Source organism: Barbus barbus (genome assembly GCF_936440315.1).
Source record: "Barbus barbus genome assembly, chromosome: 25".
In the NCBI taxonomy this organism is placed as follows: domain Eukaryota; kingdom Metazoa; phylum Chordata; class Actinopteri; order Cypriniformes; family Cyprinidae; genus Barbus; species Barbus barbus.
The window spans coordinates 15436439-15454421 of record NC_136753.1 but is presented as its reverse complement, the minus strand read 5'-3'; the positions used below and the strand labels follow the sequence as shown (position 1 = coordinate 15454421).

Sequence of the window (17983 nt, the reverse complement as noted above, 5' to 3'; positions counted from 1 at the left end):
CCATTGTAAGAATTTGCATCAGTGTTTATATTCCTGAGGGGAAAAAACAGGTCTGAAATAACATGAGGGTGAGCAAATGATGACAGAGCTTTCATTTCTGGGTGAGCTATCTCTTTAAGGGGAATGTACTTGTCTAGCAAGAACAAATATGCCTACAATCTGCATAAGTTTACATCTTCAGATGCTTTGATTTTCATCACAACACTTTGATTAAATCATGTTTGGAAAAACCAACAAAATTAAAGAACTCTTCAATGCAAAGCCCCTGGTGGCCCAAATCTGACTCCCACAACCCAATGTGACTGGGGAGCCTTGGGGATCTTTTGTTAGTAAGTGTAGTCCCTCATTTGCATTTATTCTAATCTGCAATTTTATACCAGATTCACAGTTTGATATAAAAAGTAAACATAAGTAATAGTAAACAGCTATAATCTCCCCTTATCCTCCAATAACAAGCGTAGATGCCAATCGTTTGTTACTATTGTCCAACCAGGCAAGTAAAAATAAATAAATATATAATAAGTAAACATAAATAAATGAAAAATATATTTTTATATTTTAAAACGTTTTTATAAATATATTTTGTGTATACACACACATACATACGTACATACATACATACATACTGTCACGGTGCACACACAAGGAGGATACAGGAACGCGGAGACGAGGATGTAAACTCAAAATAACAGTCTTTAATGTAGACATCAGGGCAGGGCAAGACAAGGCAGGGCTGACACAGACAGGAACACCGGGGAGTAATGAGTAGACCAGACGAAATCAAACTGAACAGACAGGACTATAAATACACAGGATAAACATAACTAATGAGACAAACACAGCTGGACAGAATGATCTAATAATCACACTAGACGAGAACAGGAAACAAACCAAATATGGACACAAGAGGCGGGAACACATGACACACACGTACACTGACACATACATACATATATATACACATATATATATATATATATATATATATATATATATATATATATATATATATATATATATATATATATACACATATATATATATACATATATATATACACATATATATATCTATATATATATATATATATATATATATATATATATATATATCTATATATATATATATATATATATATATATATATATACACACACACACACACACGCACACATATATCTATATATATATATATGTGTGTGTGTGTGTGTGTGTGTGTGTGTGTAAAATATATATTACATTATATTACACACATTATATTCTATATACTGCCACACAGATTCATTGTGGCATTTAATTATTTTAAACAAATAATATAATTATAGAATTTAACAAAATTATAGAAAATATTCTAATATTTGTCCATTTATTGTTTTTCGTTCATAACAGCTTATCATATCAACTGAAAATTTTATACTGATGCATCCTTAGTCCAAAACAATTAAATAAACAAGGGTATAGTGACAAGTGCTGTCAAGTAAATAAACAGATTCTTGCTTTGTGTTTTGTTGTTTTTCATTCAGGTAATTGTGTTTCAAAGATTTGGGACCATGTCAAACAGCTAGAATGCTCATTCAAAATAGTCCGATAATACCCTGAATAATTTTAATAGCTTTCATGTCACATTGTTTATCATGCACATTTTATTGTATATAAAGTTTCCAAGTGGCCACCCGAATATTTATTTGTTTAATCCTCTTAAATCAAAAAAGACAATGAAGTTACAAGAGATAAAACAGCAGTAATGTGTCCGGATTACACTTCCCAAAATGAGTTTTTGGATTACAGGCCTGCTACAATCTAACCTAAAGCTCCATGTGATTTCTATATGGAGAATTCTTATTTAACTTTTATTGAAACCACGTGAAACATTAATACTGAGCGAGAGAAAAAAGGCAAGCACACAAACCCTTCATTTTTCATTAAAAACTACTATTTTAACCCAGAGGTTCTTTGCGTTTTCTTGGACCCTTCAACAGCCTACATTATTCACTGATATATTCACAGGATCATGCGCTGATTTGTGACTGCGTGTTTTGAGTTTGAGCTCCATCAAGTTGATTCTTTATCATCTATTTTCTATCTTAAAAACAATTTTATACACTATAATTTTTGTTTCTATAACGTGTGAGTATATCCCCTATAGCATTCTAAAACAAAACCAATCAGAGTGCCTTATCATCACTAGTTTTATTTTGATTTCTCGAGTCTGCTATTAGCTTATAGCCCGTTAGCATCGGCAGCGTGGCGGCCGCTAATCTTGCTTACATTGCTAATACTCTATTCACACACATTACCATTGTTTCACTGTTACTTGCTTAAATGGCGGATTTGTGTCTACCTTTGAGTGCAGGTGAGGACACATTCGAGCTGCATTCGGTGCAGCTGGAGCTGGAGGCCGTGGAGAAGCAGATCCGCGACCTGGTAGAGAAGCAGGCCCAGCTGAGAGAGCAGAGAGCCGCGCTGGAAACATCCCGGGCTGATGCTCACAAGTCCGTGGTAAGTATACAGCACGCTGCTAACACTCCCACCACCTCTACTCCGTGTGTTTCTCTGCACAGACCCTGTGCACCCAGGACGCGATCTTCCCAGATGTCCTTCACTTTGGCGCCGGGACGCCACGGACCCTGGGTGCACCAGCAGTGGAAGACGCGAGCCAGGCCCTGGGCAACGACCTCTTCCCCTCCGCCGCCTCCGGTCTTCGAGATCTCCACCCGGAACCGCTTCGCTCCCCTCCATGAGACGGAACGCGACACTGTGATCGTCGGAGACTCCATCATCCGGCACGTCCGTGCTACGTTAGCTGAAGGTAAAGTGCACACTCACTGTTTCCCCGGTGCTCGTGTTCTCGATGTTTCTGCGCAGATACCCGCGATCCTGAAGTCGTGACGTATTGTCAAGTATGGTGACCCATACTCGAAATTGGTGCTCTGCGTTTAACCCATCCAAGTGCACACACACAGCAGTGAGTAGTGAACAAATGCACACACACACACACACACACACACACACACCGTGAACACACACCCGGAGCAGTGGGCAGCCATGCTGCAGCGCCCGGGGAGCAGTTGGGGGTTCGGTGCCTTGCTCAAGGGCACCTCAGTCGTGGTATTGAGGGTGGAGAGAGCGCTGGACATTCCCTCCCCCCACCTACAATCCCTGCCGGCCGGGGACTCGAACCCGCAACCTTTCGATTACGAGTCCGACTCTCTAACCATTAGGCCGCGACTTCCCCTGAAGTCGATGAGAGCATCGGTGCTGTCGTGCTGCACGCGTGGGTTAACGACACCAAGCTGCGGCAGACGGAGACACTGAAGAGGGACTTCAGGAGCCTGATCGAGACGGTACGCAGCACATCGCCCGTGACGACGATCATCGTGTCAGGACCGCTTCCCACGTATCAACGAGGACACGAAAGGTTCAGTAGACTTTTTGCTTTAAATGGTTATTGTCATGGTGTAAAGAACAGAAACTGCTCTTTGTTAATAATTGGAATCTTTTCTGGGAGCGTCCTAGGCTTTTCCGTGCTGATGGCCTGCACCCCAGCAGAGTTTCTGGGACAACATCTCCAGGACGCTACGCTCCATCTGACTGGTAAACCAATTCTCAAACAACTGCTATGATGACTTTTGTTCTACCCACTTAAAAGATAGAAGTACTTGCGTTGTCCAATCTATACAGACTAGGGGTGTGCTCAAAATATCGATTCTTAGATACATACCGATATAATAAAAAAAGATACAGTATCGATATTCTAGCCCTTAGTATCGATACTCCGCCCAGCCATTAGGGGGCGCAGCGGCGCCCGCGAGTTTCAAAAAAACTCATGGAAAATGTTAAAGCAAGATGTAGCATTTAAAGGTGCCATAGAATGAAAAACTGTCTTTACCCTGGCATATTTAAATAATAACAGTTCTGTACATGAAAATGGCATACAGTGAGCCTCAAACACCATAGTTTTCTCCTTCATATGTAAATCTCGTGAATAAAAAAGACCACTGAAAAACAGGCGAATCAGAACATAACACCGACTGTGACGCAACAGTCGGGATCACTACGCCCCCAACATTTGCATAAACCCGCCCTTGTTCTAAGCCGGCCGAACCATCAGAAGCTCTGCAGGTATTGTAAATAAAAAGCGCGGACAACAGCGAAAATAACACAATAAATGTTATGTTCCAGGCCGTGCAGGGGGTGTGAAGTGCAGGGATGGGTTGGTGTCTGTATTCAGAAAGGCACAGAAAGCAAATAATGCGAGCCACTAAAGGGACATGGTTAGCTCCTTGCTAGCGGTAGCCTGTTACAGTACATAAGATTTCACTCTCAGTAAGGAGAGATGAGGATGATGGCGAATGACTTACAGATCCTGAGCACCACTGACAAGCATCTGATCTTGTGAAATGTGTGGTAAGTACTATTGCTCCATAATGTAAACATAGTTTGTGTGATCAGGTCTCTTGAAAGTGAACTATAACGCGATCGATGGATCGTTCAAAAGCAGTTTCAATGCCTCGCATATTAATAACGGCTCCCTGATGCCCGCGTTTTATATACAGTATAATTACCCGACGATATAACTGCGAGAGAAAGTATTTAAAAATATTTTTTCCTCCCTGTGCTTCCTTCTTGCTGATGAGCCGTACTGTGAAACAGCCAATCAGAGCAGAGCTCATTATTATTCATGACCCTGCCAAATAAGCCAATAACAGACCGTTTCATTCTAGGGAGAAATCCTAGGGTTGTAAATGGACATGTAAAATCGTTTCTGGAGATTTTTTGCCCTTACCTAAGCCACATACCTTCTGTGTAGATATCAGAGAACAATTTAAAATACTGTATCAATGCATTCTATGGCACCTTTAAGTGATTTCATAGTGAAATATGTTATGGCAGTACATGGTGTCACAAAAAATAATTATAAGAAGATTTAATAAGAAGTTAAGAATAATAAGAAGAAGATTTTGTGCTTGTGTGAGCTCAGACTGTACCCTTGGAAAGTTAAATGTTGACTTGTGGTAACTTCCAGATTAATACAATTTGTGTACAATTAATCAGAGCACTTAAAGTTGCAAATATTTAAGCAAAATGCACTTTGTTATAATGCACTTTTGTCTTCATTAAATTGAAGAAAAATGCAGAGTTCTGTTTGTTGAGTAAATGTGTTCAGCATTAACTAATTGGCTCTGGCCCATGTATTTTTATTGAATCGTATCGAATCGTGTCACATTGTATCAAATCGTATCGAGACAGCTCTGTATCGAGGTACGTATCGAATCGTGACCTGTGTATCGAGGTATGTATCGTATCGCCAGGTTCTCCAAGGTATACAGCCCTAATACAGACTGTGTCTGTCCCCCGAATAGCGAGGTCAAAATATAAATTTAATGCAGGATCTAGAAAAAATCTGATCGTGATTAAACCAGAAAAACGCAAAATAAATGAACAAAAACAATTTTTAAAGCTTGGGCTCCTAAATATTAGATCACTCGCACCCAAAGCAGTTATTGTAAATGAAATTATCACAGATAATAATTTTGATGTACTCTGCCTGACTGAAACCTGGCTTAAACCAAATGAATATTTTGGTCTAAATGAGTCTACTCCACCAAGCTACTGTTATAAACATGAGCCCCGTCAGACTGGTCGTGGCAACAATATATAGTGATATTCTCAATGTTACTCAGAAAACAGGATACAGGAGGTTTAACTCATTCAAAATACTTCTGCTTAATGTTACACTGTTAGATATGCAAAAGAAATCTCTCCTGTCTCTTGCTCTGGCTACTGTGTATAGACCGCCAGTGCCATATACAGATTTCCTAAAAGAATTTGCAGATTTCCTCTCAGATCTATTGGTTAATGTTGATAAAGTGCTAATTGTCGGAGATTTTAACATTCACGTTAATAATACAAATGATGCGTTAGGACTTGCGTTTACTGACATCATAAACTCTTTTGGAGTCAAGCAAAACATCACCGGGCCCACTCATCGTTTTAATCATACGCTAGATTTAATTATATCGCATGGAATTGATCTTACCGATATAGATATCGTACATCAAAGTGATGATGTTACTGATCATTTCCTTGTATTGTGCATGCTGCGTATTAGTGATATTAATTATATGGCTCCGCGTTATCGTCCGGGCAGAACTATTGTTCCAGCCACCAAAGACAGATTCACAAATAACCTGCCTGATTTATCTCAACTGCTCTGTGTACCCATAAATACACATGAACTAGACGAAATGACTAGCAACATGGGCACTATCTTCTCTAATACATTAGAAGCTGTTGCCCCCCTCAAATTGAAAAAGTTTTGAGAAAACGTACTGCACCATGGTACAACAGTTATACCCATTCTCCCAAGAAAGAAACTCGTAATCTTGAGCGCAAATGGAGAAAAACTAACTTGGAAGTTTTTAGAATTGTGTAGAAAAACAGTATGTCCAGCTATAGGCAGGCTCTAAAAGCTGCCAGGGCAGAGCATATCCGCAAACTCATAGATAATAACCAAATCAATCCAAGGTTTTTATTTTAGCACAGTGGCTAGATTAACAAATAAACAGACACCACCCGATCTAAATATTCCCTCACAGTTTAATAGTAATGACTTTATGAATTTCTTTACTGATAAAATAGATAACATCAGAAATACAATATCAAATGTAGATTCTACTGCGTCTAGTATTTTAGCTTCATTCATCGCACCCAAAGAAAAACTGTAGTGCTTTACAACTATAGGACAGGACGAGCTAAATAAACTGATCAGTGCATCTAAACCAACAACATGCTTATTAGATCCCGTACCCACTAAACTACTGAAAGAGTTGTTACCTGAAGCAGAAGAACCGCTTCTCAATATTATTAACTCATCGTTATCTTTAGGTCACGTCCCAAAACCATTCAAGCTGGCGGTTATTAAGCCTCTTATTAAGAAACCACAACTAGATTCTAATGAACTGGCAAATTACAGACCCATTTCAAATGTTCCGTTTATGTCTAAAATGTTAGAAAAAGTTGTGTCTGCTCAATTATGCTCCTTCTTGCAAAAAAATTATCTCTATGAAGAATTTCAGTCAGGTTTCAGACCTCACCATAGTACAGAAACTGCACTTGTTAAAATTACAAATGACTTGCTTCTTGCTTCAGACCAAGGCTGCATCTCACTGCTAGTATTACTTGATCTTAGTGCTGCGTTCGACACTATAGACCATGACATACTCATAGATCGATTACAAAACTATACTGGTATTCAAGGGCAGGCTTTAAGATGGTTTAGATCCTACCTGTCCGATCGCTACCACTTTGTTCATTTAAATGGGGAGTCATCTCAATTATCACCAGTAAAGTATGGAGTACCACAAGGATCTGTCCTAGGTCCTCTGCTATTTTCAATATACATGTTGCCTCTTGGTAATATTATTAGAAAACACGGGATTAGTTTTCATTGTTATGCTGATGATACTCAACTATATATCTCAACAATGAAACTTCTAAATTATCTAAGATAATAGATTGTGTAAAAAATGTAAAAGTTTGGATGACCAATAATTTCCTCCTATTAAATTCAGATAAGACCGAGATATTACTTATTGGACCAAAAAACATTACACAGAATCTCTTGGATTACAATTTAACTACACGGATGCACTATTACATCCTCTAAAGTAAAAAATCGGGGTGTTATATTAGACAGCAACTTGTCCTTTGAAAATCATATTTCCCATGTTATAAAAACAGCATTCTTCCATCTTAGAAACATTGCCAAGCTTTGAAACATGCTACCTGCTTCTGATGCAGAAAAGCTAGTTCATGCATTCATGACCTCTAGACTGGACTATTGTAATGCACTGCTAGGTGGTTGTCCTGCATCATCAATAAACAAGCTTCAGATAGTCCAAAATGCAGCGGCTAGAGTTCTTACCAGGTCAAGAAAATATGATCATATTACCCCAATTTTACACTCTCTGCACTGGCTACCTATTAAGTTCCGTATCATTTACAAAATATTATTACTTGCCTATAAGGCCCTAAATGGTTTAGCACCTGCGTACCTAACTTGTCTTCTACCACTCTACAATCCAACCCGGTCCCTAAGGTTGCAAAACTCTGGACTTTTGGTAGTACCTAGGATAGCAAAGTCCACTAAAGGAGGTAGAGCTTTTTCACATTTGGCTCCCAAACTCTGGAATAGCCTTCCTGATAACTTTTGGGGTTCAGACACATAGTTATTTTTGAAACAAAAGTTTGTTTTGAAATGTGTTTGACTATTCAAAGACCAGATTATCATGATTGGGTCTTGTACAAGAGAGAACGCAAAGCATTACTGCTTTCTAAACCAAATTAAGGATCCTAAAGACTGCTTAAGTTCAGCTCCTTTTATTAAAGATTAAAGCAGCATTTAACAAAATTAGTACTTCTTAAAAGGATAGTTCAGCCAAAAATGAAAACAAAATTGAGAATTTTTGTTGTTTGTTTTTGTTCATATAAATGGAATTCAATGGTCACCAAAAAATTTTTTAAAGCAAGTTATTTTGTGTTCAACATGAAAGAGTCATACAGGTTTGGAACCAAATGATGGTGAATACATGATGGCAGAGTTTTTATTTTTGGTTAAATTGTCACTTTAAAATAATCTGCAATTGGTTCACCACACCAAAAATTGACAGCATAAACTTGGACAGCCACATGTAGTGCAATGTAATGTTGTAAAGAACATCATACACAGCGGGTCACAGTAAATGTCAGACTCCGAGGCATGTGCTGATCACTGCAGCACAGCGCAACTTCTATATAACAGACCCGTGTACAGCACTTTGAGAGAGTCTTATATTATACTTATAAGAAGTATTTAGTAGATTTAGTCAGACCACACTTTGTACAGTAACACATTTGAGCCAAATAATTCATAAGGAACCTGTGACAGTAACGGCAAAGTTGTAAACTGGCTAATATGAATGGGAAAATTAATGGACATAATTGGTGGAGATACAAATGTGTAAGATTTTCATTTGAATCCTTGCCGTTTACAACTAAAAATATGCTTCATTTAATAGCTATTTGTCCAACCACCCAAGTATAACCTATTTGGTAGTCATGGGAAGGGGAGAAGCGAACCGACCCATGCCAATAACATCCACCCTGTCAGGTGGTCCTAAGTGTTGCTAAAAACGGCGTCTGAAAAAAGAAAGCACGCAGGCCTTTACTCTGCATTGCACAGATGTTATTTTTCTTGCAGCGCGGCGGTCTTCCTTTCACAGAAATAAGATACATGTGTGCGAGCTGGAGTTTGAGTTTGCAAATATTGTGTATATTTATGTGAGAGCTTGTGCAAGTGCGTATCAATCTGGTTGAGCAACTAATGGTTTCTCCAAAATGTGTACTGTAAAAATATGATGAGGTCACTGTTTTCACACTAGATGTCTATCAAATAATGCTGCATTTGATCTTTCAATTTCAATACAGAACAAAAAAAATACACCTTTTCACTAAAAAGCAGCACGGTCTGGAAATTATGTAAAGCAGGTGTTTACACACCCTTCATTCTTTCGTTTGGTTTTGCTTTCTTGAACAGCCGAGTGAACAAGTTCCTGTTTTTACTGACTCTCCACTGTGAATTACACATGCAGGTGTTTAACTGTTGAGCTCGCTGACTCTAAACTCATATACATAACAGGCAATTTTGAGGTCTGTAACATCATAAGGTGTGATGGTCATGTAGAAAACGAGAACAAAATACAGGCTAAAGATATGGTGTCTGCTAATATTTGCCTGTTGATAAAAACAGGACATAAAAAGGTCATAACACTTTTTGACAGAGACAATAGAGCAGGGACAATCATATGGGGAAAAAGACCGGCACACGGCATATTCCAGATTCAAATCTGTATCTCCCATATGAGCACCTCGGCTTAACGTGTTAGGCCACAGCTCCAACAAATCAAATCATATCGTATCGTATTGTATCATATCATATCATATCGTATTGTATCATATCGTATCATATATCATAATTTAATTTATTTTATATATTGTGTAATATTTTTGGTGAGGGAATTTATAATATAATATAATATAAAGGTAGTGGTAATGAATGTTTATAACTGAATGCATATTTTATTTATTTGATATAAAATATTATACATGTGTTTGTTTGATTGAAAATTGTTTATTTTTGAGACATTTTCATGACCATCTCATGCAGAAATCCAGGTAAATCCAAAGTTTGCATACCTTATGTAGCTGTACACACACACACACACTCAGGTTTTTCCACATTTCCCATCAGATTAGTTTAATGTGAACATCAGCGTTAAAAACCTCATTAGCCCTGTACAAACCCTCACTTTGACGAGACACCTTTACAATGATTCCCTATTACTGTTTGCTTTATCTCCTATGATGTTCTTTACTTAATATAAAGTACCCTTGCTCAGATAATTGACACGTTCACTTATCTCCATTAATAAAAAGTCAATTAGCTTGCCAAGGAATTGGGCTTATCCGCTGTAATAGAGGCCTAATGAACTGCCCTCGATTCAAGGCCTCAACTCACACTATCTTCTGGCACATTTTCTCACACAATAGCACATGGGCAGATACAGGACCTAAACAGCTTTTATGTTCTGTATCTGTCTTTCAACCTTCAATTAGAAATGTTCCAGACAGAAGCTCAGAATAAGTCAAGAGGTTAGTCAGACATGAAGTCATGGCACTGAATACAACAGACGGCAGTGAACAGCGATAACAGGCAGACTTTAAATATGTGTGCCATCTGACCACACTTTAACAGCATGTAGTAAATACTAAATGACAAAACTGAATGAATTTATGGCATACTAATTCTTTATTTTTTTACCGAAAAAAGACAGTGTCTGAAGAAACACTTTTATTCAGGTTTAAGGCTGCATTTGCCACTTTCTGAAAGAATAAATAACGCAATCAACTTTGAATAGGTGCTGGAACAGAATGTAGCATACAACAGTTTACTCCAGGAAAAAAAAAAAAAAAAATCCATACAGAAAAATTAATACTCAAGTGTCAAAAGGTATTGGCTGGCTAACATTAAACTACTGAGGTAAACATTCCAGCTGTCTGTTGTTCAAACTAAACCATAAGAATCTTAATACCTGACAAGCAAATAAAAAACAACAACAACAAAAAAACATGTTTGTCCCTGTCAGTCTCGTTCAGCCATGACTGGATTTCATCTGGTTTGTTTTTATGTTGCTTAGCCTTGACTTCACATTGTCTTAAGCAGCTGCAAGCTGGCGGTAATATACAGAAGCATAAAGGAGATATTACACAACACATCCACTTCCTGTGGCAAATATTGGATAATATAGGTCTGATACTGTTTTTCAAGCACCTTGTTTAGATAGAGACACCCTAAAATTTGCAGAAGTGTGAACCGCAATGCCCACGGGAGCCTTCTAACGTGATACAAGCATGTGTACAAACTCTTCCTCTGTGCTCTCTGAGCTCTGTGTAACCGAAAGATTAGAACGTTTTCATAAAAAAAGATAATATAGATGAACTATTGCAGAATTAAAAAAAATATCAGAAAAAAAGGGATAAAATGTGGTGTTCTGCAATGAAACATTACCTACAATGCAACTCATTAATTATTGTTTCATATTATTACTAAAATTCTTAAACTACATCAGAAGGCACAGGGAATGTTCCTCCTTGCTAAAGAAAAGGTAGAAATAATGAAATGATGTTTGAAAGTTGCGAAAATATATGAACTTTTGTAAAGATGTTTTTGCTTCTAAACTGCAGTCCTTCTTACTTTTATGAATGAAGGACTTTTTTTTATATCTTTAAAACTGACACCACAAACAATGCAAATCAGTTTACTTTTGTTAACCGTCCAGTGTGGGTTTGAATTATAAATATATTACCCATTACTTTCTCCATCACTTACTGAAAAACAGGTGGTCTGCTAGGGACTTTTGTGTGAGACAGAGAGACACTTGCGCTGCGGCTGCGAGTTTCAATTAGCTTCCAAGTCAGTTTTTAGAAATGATACAGAACTAAATGGAACATTTGCAATGTCAGTCTGAATGAAAAATGTATTTTGTATTATTCAGTTACAATGTGCTAAAATTTATAGCTTGGTGTTTACAGCAAACCCACAAAACGACAAAAATGCACATTGGTTGGTTGCATTTCTCTTTGTCGACTCTAAGTTACGGTAAAACTAAAATGGGACAAAGTGAGCTCAGATAACTCTGTCTTGCTCAAAGCTGCCTGTTTGACTGGGACAGACGTGTGAGAACTCCCTCCAATAATCTCATCATAGTTTTTCATCTGAAACAAAGGCAGGTCTCTGTCGCTCTCACACCAGCAGCAGAGCAGCAGGGTTACAGCGTAAAATAAGCCCTTAAGGTCCTCTATCTTTCTTATTTTCTGCGAAATGTTTAAAAATAGAATAACTTAATTACTACAATTTTCACCATAGAGATTAAGTTAAATTCACATTTCTAATCAGAAAGGTTTTTAGGGTCCAGAAAGCCCACGCTGTAACCATGGAAACCCCTATCTGACAGAGATGCTATCAGCCAATTAATGCAAGAAAAGAGCACTTTTATTGCAGAAACAAATTCCCAATAATACTCTTTAAAAAAAAAAAATTACAAATTGCCAAAGGGCATGCCGTAGGCTAAGACTTGGTTGATGTCCAGAGAGCATAAAAATGCCTGTCTAGGTAGAGACTGCAAAAGAAATCACACTAACGCTTTTGAGCATTTATATGGTTTCACCCATATTTACGTAATGCCCAAGGGCCATGTGTCTGTAATCAGTAATCAATAACTCATGTAACTCTGCACGTATGCTTGTAAATATGAGCTCCATGGCTTGTTGGGTTTATTTGTCCACCTGGCTGCAACTTTTTAAACTTTATATAACAAACTATTGATAGAAAACATCAACGTACTCTAAGGATTTGACATTATTTTGACGAAATTTTTATATTTAGTTTTTGATATCTGAAATTTTCATATTGTCTTTTTAATGCATCTGTTTTTAATGCACAAAACAGTTCCCATACCGTATGTTCCCTCAAATAAAAACATAGCAAATAATGCTAATGCTAATGCAAATAATATAATGCATCCTTTGGATTTCATCAGTTTTTCCTATTTTGCCATAATAATATGGGAAATTTGTTATTTTTGCTAGAAATATATATATATTTTTTAAAGGTGAAATACAAAAGATGCATTATATTGACAACTAAGTGCTGAAGGCTTTTAAATAATATAGTAATAGAAATAATATATGCTGTTCTTTTGAACTATCATGGTTTCCACAATAATATTAAGCAGAACAATTGTTTTCAACATTGATAATCAGAATCAGAATCAGAATCAGAATGAGCTTTATTGGCCAAGTATGTTTACACATACAAGGAATTTGTTGTAGAGACAGAAGCTCCACAGTGCAACAGAAAGACAGTAACAGGACAGGACACAGGTAATGAAACAAAATAACAGGAAATAGCCAATGACCAATGTACAAAGCAGCAAAAAAAAATAAAAAATACACAATATATAATATAGGCGACTATGTATGTACAGGTCAATAATAAGAATGTTTATGAACTCCCAAATCAGTTTATTAGAATGATTTCTGAAGGATCATGTGACACTGAAGACTGAAGTAATGATTCTGAAAATTCAGCTTTACCATAACAGGTATAAATTACATTGGTAACACTTTAGAATAGGGAACACTTATTAACTATTAACTACAACTTTTTCCCCTCAATAAACTCCTAATTTTCTGCTTATTAATAGTTAGTAAGGTAGTTGTTTAGGTATAGGTTACGTTTAGGTATTGGGTAGAATTAGGGATGTAGAATAAGGCATTAATGTGTGCTTAATTATTACTAATAAGTGGTTAATAACATGCATGCTAATTAGCAACTAGTTAAGAGACCCTAAAATAAAGTGTTACCATAACTATTTTTTAAATGTATTAAAACAGAAAATTTATTTTAAACTGTAATAATATTTAATCATTTCTAATATCATATTTCATAACATTGTGGTTTTAATTTTTGAGCAAATAAATGCAGCCTTGGTGAGCAAGAGAGACATCTGACTTCTAATTCTAATAAGTCACATTGAAAACTGTGTTAACCCGGCAAGTTGAGACATTGATGATCACTATACTGTACAACTAAACTCCATGTTGCTAATAAGCCTTAATAAGCTAATAATTTTGTTGTGATTTGTTAGAGACACTTTTCACTGTATTTCCTGTGTTTCTTTGTTGTCCTCATATGTAAAGAATCAGTCAAGCATCAAATCAGTTCTGGCCACAACCGCTACAGTATATATCATTATGAGTAATAAAACAATTATCTATACACCTCTAATGGTAATACAAATTTGGTACCATATTATGTAACTAAATAACAGTATTTTTATGTAAGGGACAATTACTAGTAATGACATTCAAACAAACTCAAGCACATACATCATAATCAGTCTCTTTTTCCAGGAATATCATCAGAGACAGGGACAATGAGAGGAACATTAAAAGCTTGAGCAGCGGGGCAAGAGAAAGATGACAGGGGAGGGTGCTGGCACAGTAGATGGACACATTCTTGGCACCTGCTACCCATCAGGGGCTTAACAGTGCCACTGGGGCCATGTTGCTCTAATGGAATGTGCCACCCAAGACATCCAGTGAATGTGAACATCACGTTACTGAACACCTGGACATAAGCCAGCAATGAGTCCCCATACACTCAACCCCTGTGGCCCCACACATGCACGCTGCAAACTCGGACCTTCTCACATATAGCACGGAGTTCTGATTAGACCATTGTGTGAGGCGATCACATATGAACAAGTGACACACATTCAAAGCCAACAGACTCACTGCTGAACCTCTCATGTAAATGATCACAGTTTGGGTTTTGTGATTAATGCTGAGCTAGACAAACAGTGGACTCTCCAAATCTGATTGTACAGTGGAGAAAATTCTGAACTGAATTTAATTTCTTTTAACCAGATGGTTTCACCAGTCTCGAGCAGATCAGTTCAATTCACACAGGTTTCCCAACCAAATAACCACATTTGTAATGCATCAAATTAACTAAAGACATGACTTAAAATAATGAATATTTTAACTTAAACATAAAAAGAGGAATTAATTATTCGTTTATTGATAAAAAAAAACATTTAAATCATGCATTTAATTTGTTACAACACAATAATAAATGAATAAATCATATTTTAAACTGACAAAAAGTAGACAAATGTATCACTGTTTAGATAATGTTAAAAATGCTAGTTAAATGTAACAATATTTTGTATTTTGTTAATAAAGTATTTTGTTAATACATTTCCAAATCATTTTCCTTATCCATTTCTGGATCAAATGACAATAAATGCAATTGGATGCCCTTTTGACAGCTTGTGCTATATTTCTGTTTTAAAAAACTTGGTTTAATTGAACCTGGATTTATGAAGTTAATATTTTTTGGGAGTCGATGTATATATTTTCTACTAGTCTATATATTTTGTTGTTTTGTAGTGTTGGCAAACACATATCAGCTTTATTGAGGGATAATACACTGTCATGAAAGTTAAAGTAGAAATATCACAAAGCCAACAGTCTGCTTTTAATGTGTGTGTGTGTGTGTGTGTGTGTGTTTCCAGATGGCTTTTTTAAAGCGCTAAGATAGACCCAGCATATAAATGGCTACCAGTGGTGGACTTTCATGGTCAGATGGTCACCTGTCTTCCAAAATAAAATGTCATTGGCAAGACGACAGCTTCAAAGAGCCAGACAAGACTTTTTAGTATGATGCAAGGCAGACCAAGAGCCCTTGTGTCCTGCAGTCGTGGTCCAGTAACATCCTTATTTCAAGCAAGTTTTGCATCTTGAGTTTTCAGGTAAAAGACACATTTTAGTCCATTTCTTTGAATTTTGACTCCCAAGTCGTTTTCCAGTGTTAATTCTCAAGTGGAAAAACACATTTTGCAAACCCGTACATGTGCCCTGACCATGGTCGTATGCAAATATGTACAAATGCTAATAATTAAAAAAGTCAAGGCTATAAGTCTTACCAGCTCCCTCGTGTGTTGCATCCTCGAGTTGTTTATAGGGGTTGAACTTGGGCTTGGGAGCCACAACAGGAGCAAACTTCTTAGGAGCCTGTTGCTGGGATACAGAAATACTGGTGGTACCCATGGGTAAGCTGGTCTCCATTCGTGCACTCACATGACCTTGCTGGTCACCATCATTATAGCCACCCCACATCTTTCTGGAATCAAGAAATCTAAAAAACAACAACAAGACCACATTATTATATTGCACTGAGATGCACAAGTCCCATTGCACCCAGAATGCCCACAATGTGTGAGGAATTGCAGTGCTGTCTGAATTCCAGTGTTATATTCCTTCCATAAAAATCTAGTTGTTTTTATACATAACATAGAAATGGGTGGATGAGCCACTGTGGTTCTTTTCATCAGGGACCAAATTCCCATCCCCACAACTCTGTGCTGTGGCGGCTTCTCTCACTTTTTGTTCTTAGCTGTGGACTTAGCAAAGGAAACTGTGCATTTCAAACAGGCATGGAAGAACCAGATAAAGTTCAGAGTCCCATCAACTATGATTATTACATCAGAAAATCTGAGTGTACCTTATTTTATGGTAAGTTCACCCCCAAAAAGTGCAAATTATGCCATGAAAAATGAAGTTCAAATGGTCCAAGTCAAACTTGAGAACCAAATTGTTGTGTTTTGCAAAAAAATAATTCAGACTGGTTTTGTGAAATAGATGCTACAAATTATGAAAGATCCAACTCAAAAGAAACAATTATGCACACAGTACATCAACTCTAATGAATATGCCAAGAAAAGTTATTTAGTCTCAGTTAAACTTGCATTTCGGTTTATTCATCTTTACAGATCTGTTGCATTAGTGTGTTTTCATGTCTTGATGGAAAGATTATATATTTACAAGTTGAGCACACATGAATGCCACCATAAAATGGTGAAACTTAAGATTTCATTTGAGTACAAAACATTTATGCCCATTCTTTGTTTGCCATTTTGTAGAAATATATGTTGTTATGGCTATTATATTATAATGTCAGTAGTACATGTAAATTAACAATAAGTACGCATACTCTATGTTACCTGCACTCAGTTGTCCCTGTTTATTTGTCAGATTTCATTTGACAGCTCAAGGAAAGTTAGATGGAATCCGGTACATTATGGATGTAATTTTACCAAAAGGAAATACCACAGCCATTATTCTCCGTTTTCTCTAGTGATCTAAACACATTTGATGTCATAAGCGAAACTAAATACAGACTTCTCAGAGGACAAGATTGCACCATTATGAACCATTTTTTATTATACTGGCATGTTTGCTTTTTTTTTGTCATTTTGAAACATATTGGCCTTCCACTTCTGTTATATTGACAAGAGTGGCCAAGACTTTCCTTTAAAAAAATATTTTTTTTATAGAAGAAACAAAGTTACATCTGGTTTGATGGGTGAACTATCCTTTTAAGAGTGTATATATTCAAATATAGTCTCAGGACTTAGCATCCCGCAAAACCAAATATGGTGTTAATCATTCCTCGAGTTCTCTGGGATGTGCCAAGGTGTCAAATAAGAGGCTGTAATTTGATATAATCCTTTAATTCACATATGCCACACACTTTTCTATAGTTAGAAGCAAATAACCACCAGTTGCTACCCATGTATCAATTTAAATGAAACCATAATACATCATGCAATGAAGAACTGGGGATTTACTAGTTGTGTCAAAGCTTAGAAAGATGCCAGAGAACATGACAGCAGTTCAGCTTTCACTGACGTGGTGAAAGCCATAGTAACAGCAACATTAACAACCTGACAATATTGATGACTTCTAATGCATTTACTGACAACTTCAGGAGCATGTGTGTGCTAACTGCTGTGCGGTACTTATTAAAATAACTTATT

At 36.9% G+C, this 17983-nt stretch overlaps 1 protein-coding gene across 2 annotated transcripts in view; it reads right to left on the bottom strand.

Moving 5' to 3' along the window:
* Positions 1 to 17983, bottom strand: part of LOC306845192 (lipoma-preferred partner-like) — a 188171-nt gene that overhangs the window by 108514 nt on the left and 61674 nt on the right. For both annotated transcript variants that reach the window (XM_079377842.1, XM_079377843.1), the window contains exon 3: positions 16091 to 16302. In XM_079377842.1, coding sequence (XP_079233968.1) covers positions 16091 to 16283 — 193 coding nt within the window. In that variant the 5' untranslated portion in view covers positions 16284 to 16302. The remainder of the gene's footprint in view (positions 1 to 16090; positions 16303 to 17983) is intronic.